Raw genomic sequence first — 25820 nt, 5'->3', positions numbered from 1 at the left:
AGTTCTTCTTTGAGACAAATCTTCAAGAGCAAAGCATGCATGTGTTCATGGAGCTGTGGGCCACCCTACTGTAGGATCTCTGCAGTATTCCCAACAAGACCAGCAGCCTTGTTGTTTCTGAGGCTCCTTATGGCATCTTTGTACTTTGGTCACACCCAGGAGATTATTCCTCGTCACCTTGCATTGATCTCTGGAGGACTTGGTTAATGATTTCCAAGTTAACATTGGTATTACAGTTGAGGTGTTCTTGGGAATGCTCTCTCCAGTGGGTGTTTATTGCTTTGGTGTATAGTTTTTGTTTGTCCTTGGAGATCAGGGGGTTTATACGTCAGTAACTTGTACCATATACTACCTTGGTGGCACTGAAGAAATTTCTTACTGGCATGTGCCATCTGCTACATTTCAAAGGCCTTATCAGTCCACCATTTGTTTTTGAACTCCCTTACCCTCCTCTGGACAGCAGCCTTAGCTTTGAACAAGTCCTTCTTTTGGCCTTACTTTGATGTCATTGCCAGAAGGCTGTCCTTTTCTTGCAGATTAACTGCTCAGTTTGCATGTCATTCTCATCAAAGCAGTCCTGATGGTTTCTAGACTTGTAACCAAGGCTTGTTAATGCAGGTGCTGAAAATTGTTGATCTAAGCAGACTCTAGTGTTCTCCTATGTCCTCTGGGTATTCCCAAGGTAGGTTTTAGCAAGTGAGGCCTGTGAATGTTGTATAGTGACCATGTCATCCAGGTTTTCAATGTTGAATCTTGGCGGGGTCTGCTTCTTCTGAACCCTCCTCTTTCTGTGTAGTCTGGTTGACATTGTGGAATGGATAACGCAGTGATCAATCCAGCAGTCATCTGAGTTAATCGTAGCGCTAGTGACATTCACATCCTGATGATCCCTGGACCGAATAATGACATAATCAATTAGATGTTATTCTTGAGTGTTGGTGCCTCCAAGATGTTTTGAACTGGTTTTTCTTATGGAAAAGTGTGTTTGTGATGGTGAGGTTGTACTCAGTGCATTTCGTGAGAAGGACTCCACTGGAGTTGATGTTGCCAATACGTTCCCTTCCTACGGTGCCATTCCAAAAGTTGTGGTCTCGACCAACCCAGGCACTGAAGTTTCCAAGACAAGTTCTCTTGTCCTTCTTGGAGATACTTGACAACAGTATGTCAAGGTTGGCACAGAAAGTCTTCGTTGCTTCCTCCTCCGAGTCATGGGTTGGTGCATTAGCGGTCACAACTATAGGCATCTAGTTGTTGGTGAGCATCAGGCAGATGGTCATGAGTTGGTCATTGATCCCCACAGGAGGTTCAAAGGAACAACTGATGAGCTGCTTCCGAATTGAAATCCAACACCATGAATTCTGGGCTCTTCAGCAGCCCTCTCTTTTCAGAAGAAGGTGTAACCAACTTTCACTCCCTCCAGTTGCCTTTTGCCTGCAAGATAGTTTTCGGAAAGAGCAGCTAAGTTAATCCAGCATCTCTTCAGTTCTGGCTACGACTACAGTTCTTCTCTCATGTCTGTCACTATTATCTGTGTTCATCAGGGTTCTTACATGACAGGCTCAAAGTTTATTATTCTTTGTTTCTAACTGATTGTGAGTGATCCCTCTGGATGAGGTAATCCAGTCAGAAGTTTGGAGACAGGATATTTTTGCGGCACATTTTCCAGCCCCCTTGCCTACTGTGGTGAGCAGAGCGAGTTCTAAATAGGGCTGCTCAGTTGTGGGCAAGCTGCCAATATGCTCTATCTGCCTCATCTGGGAGCAAGATGACTGAATCTGCCACCAATCACCTCATGAGTCAGTTTGTGACCAGGGGCTTCCAGATATCATAGTCCTGTCCCTGTGCCACTCATTGATCGCCACAGGACTTTTGTCCGGGATGTTAGTCGGACATCCTTAGGCGAGACAAGAAGTAACGAGATAACAAGGTATTAAGCCAACAAGCCATGATGTGAACAAAAAGCTATTGCAGATGATTCTCTGGCTGTGTCTACAAGTAACAATGGTTCCACTTAGCTGGATGCTATTAGAGAGATGTTTGCAGAGGAATGTATGGTCAACCATCTCAAAGGCCACAAGATGAATCAAGTAAACAAAGATGGTTTTGTTTTGATCACAGTCATAGGATGTAATCTGTGGCTGATAAGATTTATTTCGGAACTGTGGTAGTGATGCAAAACAGCTTGAATGCAAACATAGAGTTCTGGGAAATATAGGCACAGATTTCAGAAGTAACAACATGTTCAAGGATTTTGAAGAGAAAAGGGAGGTTGTAGATGGGGTGGTTGTTTGCAAGGATTAAAGAATCAGTTGGTTGATGACAGCCAGTGGCCAAGTCGCTTTTTCACAACAAAATAGGAAATGTTGTCTCACAAAAGTGCTACATGCAGTTTTGATAACATTGTTACAAACCAGAAGGGAGGCATGCATTGTCTCCTTCTAATCAACGACTCCATGGTTTCACAACATAATTTAATTATTTTGTTCAGTTCCTGATATGGCTGATATGTGCTTTCTCCATCTTAGACCTGGAATAAAAAGATCTATCAACCAGGTTTCTTCAATTAATGTAAATTTTTTGACACGTTATAAAACAATCTTACAATAAAAAATACAGTGTGTAATATGAAAATATCACACACACACACACACACACACACACACACACACACACACACACACACACACACACACAGTGAAAAATCCTGCAAGGATCCTGTTCGGAGAAAAAAATAACTTTGACCAATAATGGTTACTTCATAAGGTGTGAAATGTTCAGATAGCCAGCATTTTGGCACGCATATGTAGATCACGAGACACATGCAATTGTCTCTGAAGTCTTGGCTGACACAGCCTGCTCACGAAGTTTTCCAGGTGCTCTTCAAGTCAGGTTTTACATTGGACTCAAAACAAAGGGTGTTTCAAAAATGGAGAGAGGTGAACTGGTCTGTCTATGGCAGGCTTTTTCCCAAGTGACACCAAAAACAATATCCCAACAAGATAGAAATCTCCTGCCAGGGTTTTATAGCTAGGAAGTAAATCCAAGCAATTAGCTGAAGTCATGATTTCCCAGAAGTATTATTTAAAAAGTCCCAATGTGTCCTTTCATTAACCTATAAAACAAATCAAAATCAGCTATCCTCAGAAATTGAAATAAATCTACTTTCCCACAATCACTCATGACTCATCCTCAAAAAAATGAAGCCTTTAATTCACCATTAACATTGAAAAGTCACGTTAAATTGTCTCCTTCATATTTTATATCATGGAGTTTAAAGGTCTTTTTCCAAGTGTCAAAAAAAGTATAATAGATGTATCTATGCAAGGTGCATGTTAAGGTGCAAAATTAACTTCTGTAACAACACCAGGAAGATTCCCACCTTTTCTATATAACTACTTTCTCCCTGACAAATGAAACTTCATTTTCAGATGCTGAACATTCCACGACCTTGTTGGTAGTTGATGCATTCTGGACTAAATATAATATTCTACAATCCAATATCACATCCAGTGACATGATTCCAGTTTATCTTCTACAGGTTCCGGTAAATTTGTTCAGCATGTTTTACACTTTGTGAGCTCTTATTGCCTTTCATCAACTGCTTGTATTCTTGACAGGTAGGAACATAGGATCAGGAGCACATCATTCAGCTATAGTCAAGCATGCTCCACCATTTAATATGGCCATGGCTGATCGTAAACTTCAACGCCGTTTGCTCACTCTATCCCCGTGAGCCTTTATGTTGTTGGTAATCAGATATCCACAAATCATTACTTTAAACATTCTCAAAGACTGAGGTTCTACAGCCCTCTGTGGTACAGGATTCCAAAGATTCGCAACCATCTGAGTAAAAGAATCTCACCTCTTGGTCCTCTTGGCATTCCCTTTATTTTAAAATTAATTAAAATTATTTTAAAATTAAGACCAATGGAGAAATTTCTTCACTCAGGGACTGGTGAGCCTGAGGAGTTCTCTATCACAGAAGATGGTTGAGGCCAAAACATTGCAATATTAGGTGTTGCTCTTAGGATTAAAGGAATCAAAGGTTATGTGGAGAAAATAGGAACATGGTACTGAGTTGGATGATCAGCCATGATCATACTGAATGGCCTACTCCTGCTCCTATATTCTATGTTTCTATGGTTCAAATATCTTGAAGGCATTTACCATAAGGTTTACAAGCCTAGTTTAACCAATCTTTCTTCATAGGACAGTCTTGTCTTCCCGGGAACATACCTCCTGAGAAGTTCTTTCACTCTCTCTGTAGTGATAATATTCTTTTTAAGAAAATCAGACTAAAACTACATGCAGTACTTCGGCTGCAGTCTAACAAAACTTCTATTCAACTGAAAAAGATTTCACTAGTCCTGTACTTAAAGCCTCTTGTAATAAGGGCTAATATTTCATAAGCCTTCCTGGTAGCTTGCTGCACCTGCATGTAACCCTTCAGTGATTTATTGGCAAGGGTATCCAGATCCCCTTTTACATTTGTACTTTCCAACTGTTTGCTATTTAAGAAATGCTCTGCATATCTGTTCCTGTCACCAAAGTTGTTAGCCTCAAATGTTTCCACGTTATATTCCATCTGACATGGTCTTGCCTACTCACTAAGCCTGTCCAAATCATCCTGAAGCTGCTGTACATCTTCCTAATAACACACGTTCCCTTTTAGCTTTGTTCCATCCACAAATTTGGAAATATCTGTATTACTTTTGGACCCTACATCTATTCCTTTTCAAGAAGGTCCCAACCCTGCACTTTTTTTCCCCAAAACACCCATGGTAAATTTTCAATTTTTGTTAATAGTGAAAGAGAAAATGAAGACACCTTTGTGAATAGAGTTTATCATTTTTCTTCCCTTTTTTTCCACCAACAGCAAAACCAATTGAATATTAGGAACATAGGAATACAGGAATTAGATGGTGGAGCAGGCAAATCAGCCTATTGAGCCAGCTCCACCATTGAACATGATCATGGCTGATCTTATCCTGGTCTCAACTCCATTTTCCTGTCCGGACTGCATAGTCCTTTACCCCCTTTTTTTTAAAATCAGGAACATTTCTTTTTCTTTCTTCAATCTGTTGATTGATTCTGCTTCAATTGCACTTGGGGGCAATGAGTTTGAAAGATTCACAAAGTTTCTTCTCGTTTCAGTTTGAAACCTACCTCCTCTCACTCTATTCCAAATCATTGATACATATTGCGAATGGCTGTGACACAATTACTGATCCTAGCAGTAGCCCACTCGTCACAGTCTGCCTATGTGACAATGACCCATTTATTCCTATTCTGTTTTTTTGCATGTTGGCTAATCTCTAATCCAGGCCAGTACATTACCTCATATCCCATGAGCTTTCATTTTGCTGATCAATCTCCTGCAGTAGACCTTATCAAAACCTTCTGAAAATCCAAGTAAGCTACAACTATCAACTCCCCTTTATCAATTATCTTCGTACTATCTCCGAGATACTCCAACATGTTTGTTTATGACTTCCCATTCTCAAATTCATGATGACTCTGTCCAATCAGATCATTAATGTACATAAATGGAAGTAAAATTGTGGATGCTGTAAATCAGAAACAAAAACAAAAATTGCTGGAAAAGCTCAGCAGATCTGGCAGCATCTATAGAGAGAAGTCAGAATTAATATTGAGTGACCCTTCCTTAGAACATTATTATCCAAATGTCCATTTATCGTTTCCCTATAATAGAATCTAGTATTTTCCCTACTAATGAAGTAAGGTTATCAGGTTTGTAGAGATAAGAAGGTGCAGAGCTGGATGAACACAGCAGGCCAAGCTTAGACCCTTCTTCACCCGAAACATCAGCCTTCCTGCTCCTCTGATGCTGCTTGGCCTGTGTTCATAAAGCTCTGCACCTTGTTATCTTGGATTCTCCAGCATCTGCAGTTCCTACTATCTCTGAATCAATTTTAACCCCACTGCGAGGCCATTTTCTGAAGAAGGGTCTCGGCCCGAAACATCAGCCTTCCTGCTCCTCTGATGCTGCTTGGCCTGCTGTGTTCATCCAGCTCTGCACCTTGTTATCTGAGATTCTCCAGCATCAGCAGTTCCTGCTATCTCTTACCAGGTTTGTAGTTCCCTGTTTCTCTTCTTGCTCACTTCTTAAACACTGGGGATAACAGTTGCCAACTTCCAACCTGCAGAAATCATGCCAGAACATGATCACCAAGCATCAGCTATCCCTGAAGCCACCAGCTTCAACGCTGTGGATTTCGAATGTCACTCCCAGGGATTATTCAACTTTCAGCCCTATTAATTTTTCAAACATCTTACTAAGTACAACATTTTTTCTAACACTAATTTCCTTAAACTTGTTCTTCTCTTTCGTAATTTGAATCTCTAACTCTGTGAGATTTCATTTATCTTTCTCAACAAAAACAGACATAAATTAGTAAGATAATAAGGTGTACCGCTGGATGAACTTTGAGCTTTTGTGTCATCTCTCAGTTCCCCATTATGAGTTCTTCTGATTCCGCCTGTAATGGAGTCACATTTGTGTGAGCCAAACAATTTCCCAATTTTTAAAATGTACTTTTATAAGCTTTTCCAGTCTGTTTAAAACAACAAATGCTGGAGATCACAGCAGGCCAAACAGAATCCATGGAGAGTCAGCAAGCTAACGTTTCGAGTCTGCATGACTCTTCATCAGAATTGGTGAAGTGTGGAGGGGACAGCAATTATACTACAGCTGGGAGAGTGGTGTAGGGTGTCGGTAGAGAAAAGATGTTGATGGGTCAGATTTAAGTGTTTAGATTAAGTGATCGGAATGTGAGAATGGCAGAACAATGGTGTGTCTACCTGCCAGACTGGAAAGAACAGACAGTCTCACTGGGGTGGGGAGACGGAAGAGAGTACATGATAACAGAGAATGTAACAGGCTGAAAGAAAGGGAAGAAATGGGAGTCAGTTCACAATTTCAAGGTGTTGTACTCAATATTAAATCCAGAAGGCTGTAAAGTGTCTAGTCTGAAGATGAAATGTTGTTCCTCGAATTTGCACTGTGATTGTCTGGAACACTGAAACAAGCCAAGGACAGACAGATGAGCATGCAAGCAGTATGTTGTGTTAAAATGTCCAGCTACATAGGGTTTGTATGTACAGTCTGTTTGTATGTTTTTGCTAGATTACATTTATATTATATTCTCCCTTTCCTTTTAAATTTCGAGGTCCTTTTTTGCTGTGTTCCAAACACCTCCCAATCCTCAGATTTGCTGTTGTTTCTGGCAACTTCATTTGCCTTTTCTTTTAATCTTACCACCCCAACCTTCAGTTCACCTGGGCCATCTCCAGCACATCCCTCACCTTCCTGGACCTCTCAGTCTCCATCTCAGGCAACCAGCTTGTAACTGATGTCCATTTCAAGCCCACCGACTCCCACAGCTACCTAGAATACACCTCCTCCCACCCACCCTTCTGCAAAAATTCCATCCCCTATTCCCAATTCCTCCGCCTCTGCCGCATCTGCTCCCACGATGAGGCATTCCACTCCCCCACATCCCAGATGTCCAAGTTCTTCAAGGACCGCAACTTTCCCCCCACAGTGGTCGTGAATGCCCTTGACCGCGTCTCCCGCATTTCCCGCAACACATCCCTCACACCCCACCCCCGCCCAAAGAGGATCCCCCTCGTTCTCACACACCACCCCACCAACCTCCGGATACAACGTATCATCCTCTGACACTTTCGCCATCTACAATCCGACCCCACCACCCAAGACATTTTTCCATCCCCAACCTTGTCTGCTTTCCGGAAAGACCACTCTCTCCGTGACTCCCTTGTTCGCTCCACACTGCCCTCCAACCCCACCACACCCGGCACCTTCCCCTGCAACCGCAGGAAATGCTACACTTGCCCCCACACCTCCTCCCTCACCCCTATCCCAGGCCCCAAGATGACTTTCCATATTAAGCAGAGGTTCACCTGCACCTCTGCCAATGTGGTATACTGCATCCACTGTACCCGGTGTGGCTTCCTCTACATTGGGGAAACCAAGTGGAGGCTTGGGGACCGCTTTGCAGAACACCTCCGTTCGGTTCGCAAGAAACAACTGCACCTCCCAGTCGCAAACCATTTCCACTCCCCCTCCCATTCTTTAGATGACATGTCCATCATGGGCCTCCTGCAGTGCCACAATGATGCCACCCGAAGGTTGCAGGAACAGCAACTCATATTCCGCTTGGGAACCCTGCAGCCCAATGGTATCAATGTGGACTTCACCGGCTTCAAAATCTCCCCTTCCCCCACCGCATCCCAAAACCAGCCCAGCCTGTCTCTGCCTCCCTAACCTGTTCTTCCTCTCACCCATCCCTTCCTCCCACCCCAAGCCGCACCCCCATCTCCTACCTACTAACCTCATCCCACCTCCTTGACCTGTCCGTCTTCCCTGGACTGACCTATCCCCTCCCTACCTCCTCACCTATACTCTCCTCTCCACCTATCTTCTTTTCTCTCCATCTTCGGTCTGCCTCCCCCTCTCTCCCTATTTATTTCAGAACCCTCACCCCATCCCCCTCTCTGAAGAAGGGTCTAGGCCCGAAACGTCAGCTTTTGTGCTCCTGAGATGCTGCTTGGCCTGCTGTGTTCATCCAGCCTCACATTTTATTATCTTGGATTCTCCAGCATCTGCAGTGCCCATTATCACTGATACATATTTAACTTTAGCTTCAGTTTACTGACTTTGTTTTGAGTTTTCACATCTTGAATTGCACTGTTGCTTTAAGCCATGTAACGGTTCTGCAGAGATTATCCTTTGCCTATGTATAGTCATGTCTCTTAATGTTATTTCCCAATTCACTTCATGCCTTCAAAATTTCCCTTATTCTAATTTAACACCTTTTTTCACACTGAACTACCCCACTTTCAAATATAATGTAAAATTCTGTCATACTATGGATACTCATGCCTAAAGTTATTTTACTGCAATGTCATTAATTTGCTATTTTCCATGATCCAAATGTCTTCAAGTCAGGTCCTTCAAATATTGGTTCATAAACGTCATCCTTAACAAACTGGTCCTCCACAGTTTGTGCTCAACTGGTTTACCCAGTCTACATGCAGATTGATGTCAGTCATGATAACTGGAATACACATGCTACATCCTTCTCCCACCTCCTGATTTATATTTTGTTTCCCAGAGAATCTTGAAATATTGAACTCACAAAGTCCACAGTTTTTTTTCGCAGTTCATTATCATGCTGTTCCTTCCTGAAAATCAAAATTGCATTTAAATGTTGGACCTGTACCAAATACTTATGTAAAGTTTCTGCAGATAAAACTCACGTAAAGAACAGAAATTTTCAAAGTAGGGCTCATGTACCTGCAAAGCATCCGTGAATGAATCGCGAAAGATCTGTAAAGTTGTACCATTATTTTCACACCAAATACAACAGTCAGATCGTGTAGTTTTCAACTGTGTACCGAATAAAGCTATTCCAAAACTGCTGAGACCTACCTGACAATGATGGGAAATCACCCAGTCTTATAAACATAGACTACGGGGCCGGCAAAGGGGACGGCTGTCCACAATATCGTTAGAAAATCACAGCAGTCAAGACAGTGAGCAGACAGCCAGCACAGCATCCTCCCCCTCCTCCGCGAAAAGACAAACCCAATCGACCAGAGCAGCGAGGCGGCACTATCCACCTCCCGCAGTGAAAATGGTATTGCACTCCTCGTAGCCAGCAGGCGGTGCTGCTTTCCGCCCGGTCGATCTGCTCCGGGCGGCAGGGGAGGGGTATATGAGTCCTCCTGGGCGGCAGGGGGCGGTAAATGAGTCCGCCTGGAGAGTGGGAGGTGCGGCTGCGGGGAGGGGGGGAGACGTCTGAGTCCTCCTGGGAGGCAGGGGGCGGTAAATGAGTCCGCCTCGAGAATGGGGGTGGTGAGGCCAGGCGGGGTGGGGCCATGTCTGAGTCTTCCTGGGCGGCAGGGGGCGGTATCTGAGTCCGCCTCGAGATTGGGGGCGTGGCCTGGGGGGGGCGATGCCTGAGTCTTCCTGGGCGGCAGGGGGCGGTCTCTGAGTCCGCCTCGAGAATTGGGGTGTGTCGTCGTGGGGGGAGATGTCTGAGTCTTCTTGGGCGGCAGGGGGCGGTATCTGAGTCCGCCTAGAGAGTGCTATGTCGGGTGGGAGGGGAGTTGAATGGGGCGATGTCTGAGTCTTCCTGGGCGCTAGGGGGCGCTGTGGACAACGTTGCGGGCAGTGTTCTCATTTCCGCATCCGGAAGGGGAGGGCAGTGGATGCGGTTTTCGAGAGCGACAGTGCGTGCATTTGGGTGAGAAGCTGATGGGCCGGCAGCAGAAACACCGAGGGCCTTTACTGCTTTGCTTTTAATTTGTTTGCCACGGGGCCGGCTGGGCTCTGAGCGATTCGAGCTGCATCGGGACCGCGCCAGAACCTGGAAACGAAATAAAATAAATATTCGGAGGAAAGAGGGAGAAAGCAGGCAGTAAATAAACTGCACGGAGGTGGTAAAGCACCCAACAGGAGAGAGAGAGAGTGGTGAAGGAAACCTATCAGAGGAGACGGGAGATAATCAGGGAAGGGCCGGAGGGACAGAAGGAAACATCAGTGTAGGAAGAGGGCGAGACGAAGGAAAGGGGGGAAAAAGGACAAGAGAGTGAGCGGAAATTGAACCAGGCGCGAGGGAGGGAGATCGAGACTTTGGAAGATATAAACAGCAGATACAACAGAAGGGAGGAGAAAGGCAAACAGTAAACAGGGAAGGAGTAGAAAACAGTGGAACAAGGTGTAACGAACAAAAGCCGAGAAACGAAATGAGTGAGGGTGGAATAACAAACTGCAGAGGTAGACCCTAAAGGAAAGAAGAAATATAATAAAACCAGTTAAGGAGAAAAACTAAACTGGGGAGGTTGGGGGGGGGGGTGGTGGAAGAATAGCAAAACCTGAAGAGGGAGACCGAAATAAGGGGAAAGGGGCTATTTTAGAACCTGTAGGGAAGGGACGAAATTCAGCAACTCTGGGGGTCGGGAGAAGGGGCAACGGGCCCCTGGTGAAAGCAAGATATTTTACTAACATTTCAGAAAGCAAAAACAAGAACAGAGAGATACTGAGGAAAAACACCGTGGAGAATATTAATGAGGACCGCAAAGTGAAGAGGATGAAATTAATGAAGCGGACAGGGAGCAATATAGAATAAGTAGGGCAATGATGTCTACATTAAAGCAGGGGAGAAGCCTGTGAGAAACAAACTGTCAGATAGGAGAATATAATGTAAAACAGCTTCTAAAGAAATGCAGAAATCGAAAAAAGACAGACTAAATATGTGAAGTGAAGGAATATAAAATATCAGAAGAAAAGTAATTTACTTTGAAAATATTTAAATGCAAATCAGAGGGAATCAGTAAAGGTCTGAAATCAGTTAAAACAAGACTGGCGCCATATGACGTTACACAAATAGAACAAAGCAAGTTAGAATACTGATTGGAACGGAGGAGTGAATATTGATGGGATAAAGGGAAGGTTACAAAGACTATTCATTACACAGTACAGAGGCATATAGTTATTGGGATCATTGGAGAGGAAAGGTTATTGGGATATCGAAAATATAATCTGGAAATTAGAAGAATTCGTATTTTCAACATGGGAAGGAAGAAAAAGTCTCTGCACGATTATGCTGCTGAATTCTGTGACCTGTCTGTGAAAAGGCATGTTGTTGAGCAAAAGGAAGGAGGAGAAAGAGATTTAGTGGAGATTTTGTATTGTAAATCCTGTGAGATTCCAATGAGTGCTCGGAGGGACCGCATTTTAGAACACTTGGCATCGGCTAGGCACTACCGCAACAAACGACTGGAGAAGCATACTTCAGCCAGGCTTCATGCTACAACGTTGCTGATGTAAGTGAAACAAATTGCTTTGAGAAATTGTGCAAAGTGTCAACGTATCTGCGAGGTTGTTTACCTGTTCCTCTGTTGTATGCATGCACCTCACAACATAGCAAGTGCACTGATTCAACCAGGATGGTTTGAAACATGCATCATGCAAAACTGTAATATTTATTAAATAATCTGCAATTTGATTAGCCAATGCTTTAAATGACAGTATGTGCTACAGAGAACAGGAGGGTCCAAGAATCGATTACCGTGTTCATTTCTCTGATTTGAGCTGGGAAGTGGCAGGAGTGTTATGTTCAGGGCCAAATCGAGAGAAACTGTGATATCCCATATAGTTAAATATTCTGCCGAAATTTTGCTGTTTTGTTCCCCCCCTCATGAATGACCACTTAGATGAGGGATTGAAGTGGCACTTGAAGCCTTTCTCAGCAAGAATCGATGCCTTGGGGAAACACTTAAAAATGAAGAAAGAATGAATATATGTGAGAGGTTTGGACTGTGGTTGAGTGTATTTGTAAAGAAGAGAAGGCTTCTTCAGGTAGCAAATATGCTGATGTTTTGATGCAGACTGATGAATGTTCTAAACAAAGTGCAATTAAATTTTTAAATGAGTATGTTTTGTTTCAGTGGCACTTTGCTTATCCAGTAGACTATATATTTGACAGCAGCGTATTTGTGTTGGATCACAGATTAAGTTACTGTAGTCTTAACAGACCATAGGGTTGCTCTCTCATTAGAGAGAGAGAGAGAGAGAGAGAGACAACTGATGTTGGTTTAATTTGAGGGTCACCATATCTCGGGCAAGGGGAGAGGTTGAAAAGAAGAGTCCTTCATGATAACCTCAGGCAGTGCAGGATTTGTTCCCATGCTATTAGTGTTACTCTCCTTCACAAACTAATTGTCGAGCCAACTGAACGAACCAACTTCCTGAGAGATAACAATGCTAAAGAAATCGAGTGCCGGAAGATCAGCAAATTATAGGAAATGGTGAGTCAAAGATTTATAACAACAAAGATAGGGGCAACCATTACATTTGATGAGGTCTTAAAAGTCCCTCATTTTACTAAAAATCTTTTGTTCTGTTGTGTACTGGAGTGATAGACTTGATTCTGTCAGCATGATCAAGGGTTATCTTTGTTGAAGAAATAAATTCAAAACCTTGCATTCACGTGCAGACCATCGGATTGCTTCAGCTCCACGTTATCCTTGTAATCCCTTTAATTTAAACCTTAAGGTCTGAAAACCACTTTGTTGGATAACCTAGTGAATAAAAACACTTCCTACTTCCCACTTCCTACAGACTAAGGGGGTGGCCATGGGCCCCAGCTATGCCTGCCTCTTTGTAGGTTACGTGGAACAGTCCCTCTTCCGCACCTACACAGGCCCCAAACCCCACCTCTTCCTCCGGTACATTGATGACTGTATCGGCGCCGCCTCTTGCTCCCCAGAGGAGCTCGAACAGTTCATCCACTTCACCAACACCTTCCACCCCAACCTTCAGTTCACCTGGGCCATCTCCAGCACATCCCTCACCTTCCTGGACCTCCCAGTCTCCATCTCAGGCAACCAGCTTGTAACTGATGTCCATTTCAAGCCCACCGACTCCCACAGCTACCTAGAATACACCTCCTCCCACCCACCCTCCTGCAAAAATTCCATCTCCTATTCCCAATTCCTCCGCCTCCGCCGCATCTGCTCCCACGATAAGACATTCCACTCCCGCACATCCCAGATGTCCAAGTTCTTTAAGGACCGCAACTTTCCCCCCACAGTGATCGAGAACGCCCTTGACCGCGTCTCCCATATTTCCCGCAACACAGCCCTCACACCCCGCCCCTGCCACAACCGCCCTAAGAGGATCCCCCTCGTTCTCACACACCACCCTACCACCCTACCAACCTCCGGGTACAACGCATCATCCTCCGACACTTCCGCCATTTACAATCCGACCCCACCACCCAAGACATTTTTCCATCCCCACCTGCTTTCCGGAGAGACCACTCTCTCCGTGACTCCCTTGTTCGCTCCACACTGCCCTCCAACCCCACCACACCCGGCACCTTCCCCTGCAACCGCAGGAAATGCTACACTTGTCCCCACACCTCCTCCCTCACCCCTATCCCAGGCCCCAAGATGACATTCCACATTAAGCAGAGGTTCACCTGCACATCTGCCAATGTGGTATACTGCATCCACTGTACCCGGTACGGCTTCCTCTACATTGGGGAAACCAAGCGGAGGCTTGGGGACCGCTTTGCAGAACACCTCCGCTCAGTTCGCAACGAACAACTGCACCTCCCAGTCGCAAACCATTTCCACTCCCCCTCCCATTCTCTAGATGACATGTCCATCATGGGCCTCCTGCACTGCCACAATGATGCCACCTGAAGGTTGCAGGAACAGCAACTCATATTCTGCCTGGGAACCCTGCAGCCATATGGTATCAATGTGGACTTCACCAGTTTCAAAATCTCCCCTTCCCCAACTGCATCCCTAAACCAGCCCAGTTCATCCCCTCCCCCCACTGCACCACACAACCAGCCCAGCTCTTCCCCCCCACCCACTGCATCCCAAAACCAGTCCAACCTGTCTCTGCCTCCCTAACCGGTTCTTCCTCTCACCCATCCCTTCCTCCCACCCCAAGCCGCACCCCCATCTACCTACTAACCTCATCCCACCTCCTTGACCTGTCCGTCTTCCCTGGACTGACCTATCCCCTCCCTACATACCCACCTATACTCTCTCCACCTATCTTCTTTACTCTCCATCTTCGGTCCGCCTCCCCCTCTCTCCCTATTTATTCCAGTTCCCTCTCCCCATCCCCCTCTCTGATGAAGGGTCTAGGCCCGAAACGTCAGCTTTTGTGCTTCTGAGATGCTGCTTGGCCTGCTGTGTTCATCCAGCCTCACATTTTATTATCTTGGAATGAAAACACTGCCTAGTTTGTTGCAGAGTTACACAAACTGAATAGTCGTTTGTGCTGCCCGTGATTTGTTCTGAATTAGCTAACTTGAGTGAGGATGGCAGCATAGTCACGGCATTTCCCGCTGTGCCTGCAGATGAGGAATGGGAAGTAAAACAGTCATGGTTGTGCTCCTAAGATGCAGCTTGGCCTGCTATGTTCATCCAGTTTCATACTTTATCTTGGATTCTCCAGCATCTGAAGTTCCCATTATCTATGGTTCCTGCTCCTGTTCAGACTTCAGCAGCATGAAAAGCAGGGATGTGTAAGCCCCTAAGAAAGGGGTGCCCATCATTGAATAGTTGATATTTCCTTGTGGCAAAGGCAGGTGGGAAGCCTTATGCCATCTTCTGGAAACATGTCAGAAGTGCTTTATTCCACACACTTAACCTATTTTTGAAATGTAGGTTACCAGCAGACAGAACTTCAGTTCAACATTTTGTACAAGATGAAATTTCAGTTGCCTTAGCATTCCATCAGAGCTGGAATGAAGTGCCTCAAGAGTGTCTTCCAGTTTTAATTCTCTGTTCATACCAAAAACATAACACCAAGTCGAACTGGGGGAACACAGCAGGCCAGGCAGCAGCAGAGGAGCAAGATAGTTGACATTTTGGGTCGGCACCCTTCTTGTCATCGTGCTTGGTGTCATTGTTTATTTCAAAATGGATAATGTGCAGTTGACTTTTCATTTGCAATGTTAGCTCGTGAGTGGGAGAGTTTTAAACATTAACTGCTTCCTGAAGTCTACTTTTTCTTTAATGTAACAATTAACTATGATAATTGAACTTCGCTTAACTCAGAGTATTATTCCAGCCTTGAAACGTGGTATGTAAGTTTTTGGAGAACAGCTTTTGTAGCTTCATTAGGTTGGCACCTCATTTTTGGTTATGCCTGGTGCTGTTCCTAGCATGATTCTCTGCATACTTGTTTGAGCCAGGGTTGATCCACTGTCTTGATGTAGTAGAAGAATGAGGGATATGCTAGTCTGAGGTTTCAGATTGTGTTGGAGTACAATTCTGCTGCTGCTGATGGCCCATACTCCTCAAGCATGCCCAGTCTTCAGATGCTAAATCTGTTCAAAGTCTGTCACAATTAATGTGGTGATAGAACCACACAAAATGGTGGAGGATATTCCCAGTTTGAAGATGAGACTTTGCGTTCACTTTCACAAGGGTTGTGCCTTGGCTGCTCTTAATGATACTGACAGGTGCATTTGCGGCAGATGGATTGGTGAGGTTGGGAAGTGTGTTTCCCTCTTGTTAGTTCATCGACCTTCTGCAGACTCAGTCTAGCAGTTATGCCTTTTAGGACTCAACCAGTTTGATCAGTAATGATGCTACCGAGATGTTGTTTGAAGTGATACCACTGTGATGGTCTGGGGCATTATCAGTGAGGTGTGATTCCATGAGGAAGACTATGTCCGACTGTTGCTTGACCAGTCTGTGAGACAGCTCTCCCAATTTTGGAACTAGCCTCCAGATGTTAGTAAGGAAGACTTTACAGTGTTAGCAGGGCTGTGTTTACTGTTGTCATTTTCAAAGTCAATCCAGTTTAATTCCTCCTTTGAGACTTGATAGAACTGAATGGCCATAATAGAATTTGAACCCATGTCCTTGTGGATTCGGAAACACACAATAATACTAATGAGACATTGTCTCAGTCATTGAGTATATTTGAAGTAGAGATTGACAGATTTCTAAATACCAGTATGTAAAGAAATGTGGGGATAGTTTGTGGGAGGGGAGGCAGTAGGCATTGAACTGGTAATGTCATCCATGATCGTATGGTGAGACAGAGCAGACCTCATGGGCAGATTCGTCGCCTGCTGTTCTTATGTTTCTCTCCCAGTTTGTGAAGTTTCCAGAAAGGTGTAAATTAAAATAGGAGACCACGTTTCAGTGCCTTCAGATGAAATGTTAATTCCAGTTCAGACTGATTTTGTTATTTCTTAATTGTTTCATGAGCTTGGCTCAATCTGCCCAGTTAACCACAGTGGCCATTTTTAAGCCAGTGTTTTCTCCTTTTTCAAAAAACAATTTCAATCTATGAAAGATTCCAGATTTTGAAATCACTTGATTAAAGTTGCAAATTGTTAGTCCATATTTTATAACAATGATGGCAGCTTACATGTGGAGCTAGAGTGGCATTGCAGAGACGTAGTTGCTAAACAGTCTTTTGAAGATGAAATTCATCAATCAAAGGCTGACTCAGATCACACTAAGAGTAAGATTGTAACTGTTCTCTCTCAAACCTGCAACAAGGTTTTATCATCCAGCCAATAACTTTCAAACAGTGCTTTTAATGTAATAAAACATCTGTTCACTTCCCCATAGTGGTTGTAAATGGCTAGATTCACAAGTCTATAACATTTTGCAGAACCCTTTGATTACTGGATCCTCTTAGCAACGCTGTCTCTGTGCTGTGTGAATACTTGCAGGATGCCATTTACCCTCATTGTGTCTTTTTAAAGTCCCTTCCTTGTCTTTGAGTTTTGGTGATGTGTACAAATTTTCAAAAAATTAAGCTAGGTTATTTGTGGTCCATACCCCTTGCTCCACGGTCCGTCCCCATCCCAGATTTTCTTTAATGCTCACATTGTGAGTTGATCTGAGAAGGTTAATGTGTGTTGCTTTTCCCTTCCTACACTTATTTATGCTGACTATATTCAAGACACCAATTAATTTGTGCAGATCAGTTTCTTTTGATTACATTAATTGATCCTGTCTGGCATTGGCATGGTTTTGAGATGTACGCAGTGTACCTTAGTGTCTTCAATTGCTCCGTTAACACTGGCATCAAGGTTCAGTTAACACAGTGCTGCCATTTGATATTGTGAAAAGAAGCAGTTTGTACCATAGGAATGGAAGTGGGCTGTTTGCTTTCTGAGCATGCTCTGCTGTTAATCATGGTCAGTACGTCCAATTCTGCTTTTTTTCCCCCTGCTTTTGCTTGCCTTTCTAACCATACTTCACAGAAATCTGTCCGATGCAGTTTGTCTTCGTCTGGGGGTTGTAGTCATGCTGTAAGTCACTCAAGCTTCACTTCTGTGCATGAGTTAAATCCCATAGGTGCATTCATGAACCTGAGGCAGAGAAAGCCTTCAAATATACTTCAGGACCTGTTCTTGTGTTTTCGAGAGTCAACATCAACTGAGTTGGACAAATTGAAAGACCATATTGCATTGCAATGACCTGAATGCTGCAACCATTCCCAGAAGGGGTACAGTTAAAATGTTTTCTTGCAGGCAAGAGGATATCAATTTAACACAGGCAGCAAATGTTTATTTGAATAGTGTTTTGTAAGTGTAATCACCTCCCTCCTTCACAACTTCACTCTGTGCATTCACGATAGGAGATGTGAATGATGGCCTTTGGTTTTCAAAGTGATACTATGTTAAAGGATGGTTCCTCGTGTCCTTCTGAAGTTGAGTTGTTGAGGACCCATAAATGCTTGTTTATGTGGCTGATGTAGTTCTACTGGGAAAGCGGTTAATCGTGTGTCTTTTTATGGTTGGAGCAGCTGTAGATGTTTCTAAAATGATTGTTCATGGAGAGTGCCAAAAGCTGATCATCTTTGACATCCTTTGTGAAGTGACTGAGTCACATATAACTCTCATGTTGGTCTAGTTTTAGTCAGCATTTTAAAATTAAAAATTTATTTTTGCATTTTTTAAATTTATTCAGGTGATGTGTGGCTGAGCCAGTTTATATTGTCTATCTTTTGTTGTCTTCAAGAAGGTAGTGGTGAGCTGCTTTCTTGAACCACTTCAGCCCATTTTGGTACAGGTAGACTTTCAATACTGTTAGGGAAGGAGGTGATTTTGAGCCAGGAACATTGAAAGAACAGCATCCATATGTCTTGGCAAGGGATGTCAGGTGGCTTCAGTTGTGTATTCTGATTCACTTTTGTCCTGAAAGTGCTGACATACTGCGTATAATTTCACACTTGCTCACCGATAACTTACTCATTCTTCATACCCCATGTTCAACGCTGAGTGTCCAATGCATTGCATGAAAATCACAACCAGACCCTATCATGGCAGTCTTGTGCCCGAGTTGCTGACTTCAGTGATGAGCAGGAACTTTCTCTGGATTCTGATTCTGATGGCATCGCATACGGATTTCAAAGAGTTACTAGATTCTAAAAGAGTCAGTTCACCACCCACCATGACACACCCACACGTTCATCCACTCACACACCCATACACACATTTCTGTATTGCACCTCAGTGTTCGACTTCATCTGTTGCAAATTTCCTTTTCTCCACTTCTCCACTTGAGAGTCCTAGTAAGAGTGTAAAATCTGATTGGACCGTGAACAGTGGTAGTGGATGTCTGCCAATCAGCAGGAAAAAGCCTTGTATTTAAAATATATTGTTCTGGGGAATAAAGAAAATATTTAAAATGTGTAATCATCAAATATAGAATGGATGGGTCCCCTCCAGTTTTTTGTTATTTTAGAGAAATAAACTTTATGAAATTACTGGGCTGGTTGGAAGATCAAACAGGATGTGATTCTGGGAAAATGAGAAAGCTGTGAATCATTAATTGTATAAAGCCATAAAGTTCTTGATTTGATGCATTTTGAAGTGAGCTGACACAGGTAGAAGTAGCAGCAGTAGCTGTGAATGCCTGTTAGCTCAGCTTGATCAAATTATTACATTCTTAGAAGTTGCCTTTGTCTTCAAGGCCCCATTGGAGTTTTGGCCACTTTTGTTTGTAGGGGATGTTACGTTCGTTTTTCAGAGACCGTCGCAGACTTGATGCAAGATCAAGACACTGACCTGGTTACTAAAACACAACCCTTTATTATTAAGCAAGTACAAGCTGCAGATGATCGCTATACGCAACCCAGCGCAGAGTGCTGAGTATCGTGAGCGATTGTCCCCAAACAGGGGACAGTCCCTGCTTTTATACCCTTGGAATTGGGTGGATACATGAAACAGTTACTACATCTGAAACATCACGAGTATGTGGTCACGTCGCTAAAACAAGAACAGGATACAGCTTTGATCATCACGAAGTGTATGATAACAACAGGATGCGATTTAAAGTGGTGACAACCGCCTGGCTTGATCAAAGGTCACTGACCTGGCCGTTTCAGCAGAAACAGGGGTAGGTGGCGGTGGGGGTAGAGCCATAAAGATTACAGAACTTAATGCTTATTGTGTTTTTGGATGTTTCACACCCCTACATATGTTTCACACCCAATCCTATTCGGGCAGGAAGTTGAGACAGTGTTCGCATACCCCTGTATGAGGAGATAAGGAACATAAAAATTCATGGGATGGTAATTAACATCTCAGGGACGGAATTGGATAAGAATTACATTGGAGAAACAGTTCATTTTTCTGATCAGGTCCAGACTGGTGTTTATGCTGCACAGTCACTTGCTCTCATCTTACTTGATCTTAGGCCATCATCTGTGTTGTTTTATTACTATTCCTTTATGCCTCGATTGTTTCTCTTGCAACTTATATTTCGCGGATGCATTCATCTAGAAAAGTGCTCCACAAAGTAATGCCAAAGATGAATAAAGTAGTTGCTGAATAGTAGGGGAAGATATGAAAGCCGGTAAATAATAGCTACAGCAGAGGAACATAGTTGCTTGTCAGTATTACTGTTTTCCTTCCCTTCTTTAACTTCTTACAGGCTACCTTTTGATTTCTTTAAACAATGCATCAGTAGTTTGTGCAAGATTATTTGAAATTCTTGTAAAATGCTGTCTTGCACAGCTTTTTTTTGTCTATTCTTGTGTCCTTTTTCTGTTTTTTTGGTGTACACTGATTGTCTGGGCAGTGACGAAAATGTAGGTCTTGTGCTATTGCTGCTTTTTGGTTTGAGGAATTATCCATTTCAATTGTACTTGCATTTATGTACCATGATTAAGTTTAAAAACAACATTCTAAGGACTATTATAAAGTAAAATCTGACATGACCCGCCTAAAGAAGTATTAAAAAGTAGGTGACCAAAAGTTCCATCAAAGGTAGGTTTTAAGGGTGTTCTTAAAGGAAAGCAAGGCACAGATATATAGGAGGGAATTCTAGACCTTGGACCTAGGTGACTGAAAGCGCAGCAGTCACTGGCAGAACGATGAAGTTTTGGATCCGCAAGAGGCTGGAGATGGAGAAATGGCTGAATTGTAATTAGCTCACACATCATTTAAGAAAAGATTGGATGACAAAGGTTACTGCTATTGAAAAGCATAGATATCTTTTGGATCAACTGGTAAAATATATTGCCGCAGGTGAATAACCCAAAAAATGCCTTGTGTAATGTGGACACATGCAGTGCACAACCTTTGCTTCCCTTTGACATAATTTTTGATCATGCTTTGTACCAACTATTCCATCTGACTAAGTCAACATTTTCTGTTCAGCCTTGACAGTTTTTACAAAGTAGTTGAAGGCTCTGGCCAGTAAGTGGCTTTTGAAAAATGTTTTGAAATTTTATTTCTTGACTGTTGTCCTCTAGTATACACTTTAGTAACCATTCATTTTTCATCAGTTAACAGGAGGCATATCATGGACAATTGCATTACCATCACTGAGTTCCCCATTTATCAACATTCACAGAGTTATTATTGACTAGAAACTGAACTGGACCAGCTAGATTTGCAACTATATCACCATTCCCTCACTGTCGCTGCATCTAAATCCTGGAAGTTCCTTGCTAACAGAACTGTGGGTGTCCCTGCATCCCATGTACTGCAGCGGTTCAAAAACATAGCCCAACACCACTACGACTGGAAGATTACTGTGGTAGTCAAACCCTCCCTATTCTGATTCACACCATTTATTTGAATGTTTTTCACTCAGCCACAAAATTGGCCACTTGTTTTCTCATTGGTATAATATTTTAGAGTAAAAGAGATTCTTGCCAGGTTTCTTTCGCTCAAAAGTAGTTCATTATAAAACAAAAGTCATTTCTGTAAAGAAGTGACAAAACTGATCAACTAAGACGTAATCCAGAATTAGAACTATTCTCCCCTTTTAATTGCAAAACACAAGCACAGGCAAAAGACTTGTACTCTGCAGAGTTAATACTTAAAAAAGGCAAAATAAAAAAAGACCATTAGCTGATAATTAAAAGATAGAATTTGACAAATTTTCTCAGTCCACCAAGTTTCTTTTTAATGAGATTGAATTGAATTGTTGACAGCTATAGAATAATGGAATATCTTCTGAGTAAACTTTGGCTGTAATAGATGTCGGACTGGTTCCAAAGCTTCAAAAAGTAATCGTAGTTTAGCTTGTCAAAGGTGAGAAAAAACACAAAAATGTTGAGATGTGAAACATTTATGGAGCTTCCAAATAATTGCGAGCAATACAGAATTTCAGAAGAGAAAATTGCCTTTGCTGCATGCTGTGAAGATTTGTTCCTTATGCCTTTTGCAATAGAAACACTGACCAGAAAAAGTTGCGCAGTAACAATCAGTACAGGACCCCATTGTCTTTTCTTAACAGTTTTTCCAAAGGCATTAAAGTTGTTACATGTGCTCGTTTGGTGGTGCTGGTTTAAAGAAAAAATTATACCTGACACATCCAGAGAATTCTCCGTTGTTCATCCAGTTATGTAATGCAATCTTTAAAATATACTTGAACAATTTGAACAGGCACAATGGTTTATATTTTCATCCAAGGGATAGCATCGTAACATGCAGCATCCGACACAATGTCTAGCCTATATTTGTAAATCCTGTGTGGATTTGATCTATGTATTTTTTAACGAAGGTGAAAGTCCTACCATTTCAGCCAAGCTGACAGATCAGCTAGTTTTATAATGTTCCCATTTCCTAATTGAAAATTACCCAGAACCTTAATGATTAGAATTTCATTCCATGTTAATTTACAAAGAATCTGTACAGTTAATGCAGCCAGATTCCTATTGTCAGTCCAGTAATCTTAAGGTCACCCTTGAAGTCTGGTACTCTCGGAGCATTCTTCAAACTAATATCATTATAGGATAATAAACGGACCAAACTGGACTGAAGCTTTGCAGTTTCAACAAATCCACCTTGCACAATTCTCTTGCCAAAGATTGAGACCTACACAATGTGTTTTTGTTCTGTTTTGTTTCCCTTTCTCATGAGTGACAGTGTTTAGGATACTCTATGGATCTTAATGGTAACAGCAAAGCTTCCAAATTGAAACAGAGATCTGGCTAGAAGTTGAATATCTGTTAATGACGTAAAGGGTGCTGTCCATGTGTTGAAGTGGGATTTAAGGACCGAGCTGATTTTTCTCCCTGGCTTTCTCCTTTCATTGGAACAGGGACCACGCTTCAAAGGCGTTGCTTGGCTGCAAATTGTTGTTGATTTCTTAAGATCATGAAGGGCAGTGTTTAAATGCAAGTCGTCTTCTAACATAGGAACAGCTGTGCTGGGCGGACACGGTGCATTCTATCAGATACTTTATTTTGAGTTATTTTTCACAAATGACCGTGAGTAATGAGTGTTGACAAGCTATCATATCTGGTGGAGCGAGGAAATCTCACAGTGGTGTTCAACTCTTCTGTCCAGCCATACACAAGTAGATACATGCAGTATCAGCAGTATATTAGCGCATGTGGGTGCAACCCCCCCCCCCCACTCCCCAGAATTGTGCCGTCTAACGTTGAGACCAAGTATAACTGTATTCTGCCATAATAGCTGATTCAAATGGTAATTTAAATAAAATATTGTGGATTCTCGAGATCTGAGGTGATCACAGAAAGTGCTGAAGAAGCTCAGCAGGACTGGCAGCCTCTGTGCAGAGAAACAAAGTTAAGTTTTAAATCCAATGATTCTTCTTTGGAATTGGTACAGTTTGATCCTGAAAGGGTCATTTCAGACATGAAAGGTTATATCAGCTTTTCTCTCTCCACATCTGGGTGCCTCACCCAGCATTTCTGTTCTATTTTTCATTTAATTTCAATCCTGGGATATTTGTGATCGTCAGCTCAATTGTATACTGCATCTAGCAAATGAATTTTTGTGACAGGGGAGTTTGTAGACATTAAAAATTTCATAATTCTTTTTAAGTTATTTAATGTTTTGCTGCTATAACCTCTTTCCTAGGTCCCCTCCTGTAGACTTTGCTGCTGGCATGTCCATGCTCGACCAATCTGTTCTACCACAGTCGTCATCTTTTGTATTTCAACCCAACCCGAGTTCCACCAGCTTCAGCAACAACATTTCACCTCCAGTGTCTCACCACCAGAATATGATCTCATTCAGGACCAGTGTATCCAACTCTACCACCAATACAGTGACTATCTGCCATGACATGGCTACCTTAAACTGCCCATCACGTTCATCACCTTTATACAATGGCTTTCAAGTCCTTAGTCATTCACCATCTTCGAGACCCAGTGGGAAAAGGCACTTTCTTCCTGAAGCTCCCAATAATGTTGCTTCCAACATGGCAGTGGGGCGACATGGGAATGGTGTTTTGATGGGCAGCCGCATTGGATTGGCACTGTTTGGTGTATGCAGTGGCAACAGAGCTTTGTTTAAAAGCATTGAAGAAGAGAGTGACTGCTGCTTGCTGTACATTGTAGAGGATTGCATCCAGGACTTGGAGTGTTCCTTCAGCGCAGACGTTCTTGCAAACACCAGGGTCTTACGGGGGCAGGATGCTGACATTGTGCTCAATGACAAACGGTACGGTTATTAACATCATATTAATTCTGCACAGGATTGCTTGTTGTGGACAGCAGGATGGTTGGGATAGATCAGGTCACTGTGGTTTCTGAAAGTCTGCACGATGACTGAGTGAGTGGAATCTCCTGGAATTTTTTCTGCACTTGACAAGTTTTGTTCTTCCTTGGCCTGTCATTCGAGGACAATGTGAATAAGTTTGTACCATTGACACCCAGGATGTGCGTGAATGGCCTTGAGATCTTTTCTCACCTTTTGTATGTTTGTATCAATACTTCGTTTTTCTATTTGTTTTGTTGCTTTACATCCCTTGTAAGTGGGCGCTCCTGCAACACCTGTAAGCCATGGATTTGACCAAACTGCCCAAGAATCTTCTACAGATCTGGAGTGCAAGTATCTGCCAGGGAAGGGATATCATCCTGGAGGAATTTAATTTTACTTAGAATCCATATTCATTTACTAATAACAGTTTTGTTACTTGATAGGAGCAGAGTAAACTCAGGCTGTCTCTCTTGCTAACAGTTCCTTGAACTAGTTTGTAGACTGCAAAGTCCTTTATAGTTCTCAACTTTTTGAATCTGGTTGCCATCATCTAAATTAACACAGAATTTGATTAGCCGCTCTTTGGTGAGTGGATCCAGATTCCTCTTCAGCATCCAGAAAAAGAACTTAAATCTTCTCTATAGTAGAAGACTCCATTTTTTCCTGTTTGATTCCACAATATTGTTAGAATTGTTTGTGTTTACTGTTTTTAACTGCATGTAATGCCTGAACAGTGCAAGGTTCTTTCACTAACGCCAACAGCCCTTTGTTAACCTTCAGTCACAGTGCTGTAAGTTTATTCATAATGGATTAGTTGCATTTGGATTTTAAAAATTAATTGAGATCTTAAATGCATTTCAAGTTAATCTACACAGATGCCTAACCATTTCCTATACTATTGTTTGTGCAGTGTCTCAGGAATTATTATTTGTTCATTGGCAGAAGAAGGCTCGGAAATAGTCCTGGAAGCTTTACGTGCAGGTAGAGTGTGCATTTTTGATGAACACAGCATGGAATTTAAGGCACAAGGAATGATAACATTGAGGAAGAGACTCTTGCCAGTTTATTGTAAAGGTTAAGGGAACCTGTATTGGCACTATGATTTTGACTCAACTATATTGTGCTCAAGTTGCCTTTAGTTTGGGATTCTGTATCAGTCTCCATATGGAGTAGACATAGGGAAATGATCTATCAATAATGATCTTTGTGAGCCTGTTAGGGGTTTCTGCTAGAAAATCTATTTGGTAAGAATTTATCATGAAGTCCTGTATTTTGGTGGCTTTTTGATTTTTTTTGTGTAAGTAA

The 25820-nt window shown here is 42.6% G+C and overlaps 2 protein-coding genes across 2 annotated transcripts in view; one reads left to right on the top strand and one right to left on the bottom strand.

The window, feature by feature from the left end:
• Positions 1 to 9615, bottom strand: part of prkcz (protein kinase C, zeta) — a 394504-nt gene extending 384889 nt beyond the window's left edge. The window contains exon 1 of the mRNA XM_059655617.1: positions 9476 to 9615. The gene's annotated coding sequence lies outside the window, so the exon portion shown is untranslated. The remainder of the gene's footprint in view (positions 1 to 9475) is intronic.
• Positions 9616 to 10247: 632 nt separating this feature from the next.
• The window catches only part of LOC125466601 (uncharacterized), a 34826-nt gene continuing 19253 nt past the window's right edge, over positions 10248 to 25820 (top strand). The window contains exons 1-3 of the mRNA XM_048561318.2: positions 10248 to 11874; positions 23892 to 24476; positions 25426 to 25496. Coding sequence (XP_048417275.1) covers positions 11621 to 11874; positions 23892 to 24476; positions 25426 to 25496 — 910 coding nt within the window. The 5' untranslated portion in view covers positions 10248 to 11620. The remainder of the gene's footprint in view (positions 11875 to 23891; positions 24477 to 25425; positions 25497 to 25820) is intronic.

Source organism: Stegostoma tigrinum, chromosome 28 (genome assembly GCF_030684315.1).
Source record: "Stegostoma tigrinum isolate sSteTig4 chromosome 28, sSteTig4.hap1, whole genome shotgun sequence".
In the NCBI taxonomy this organism is placed as follows: domain Eukaryota; kingdom Metazoa; phylum Chordata; class Chondrichthyes; order Orectolobiformes; family Stegostomatidae; genus Stegostoma; species Stegostoma tigrinum.
Note: the sequence above shows the minus strand (reverse complement) of the source record. Positions and strands in the feature narration are given on the sequence as shown.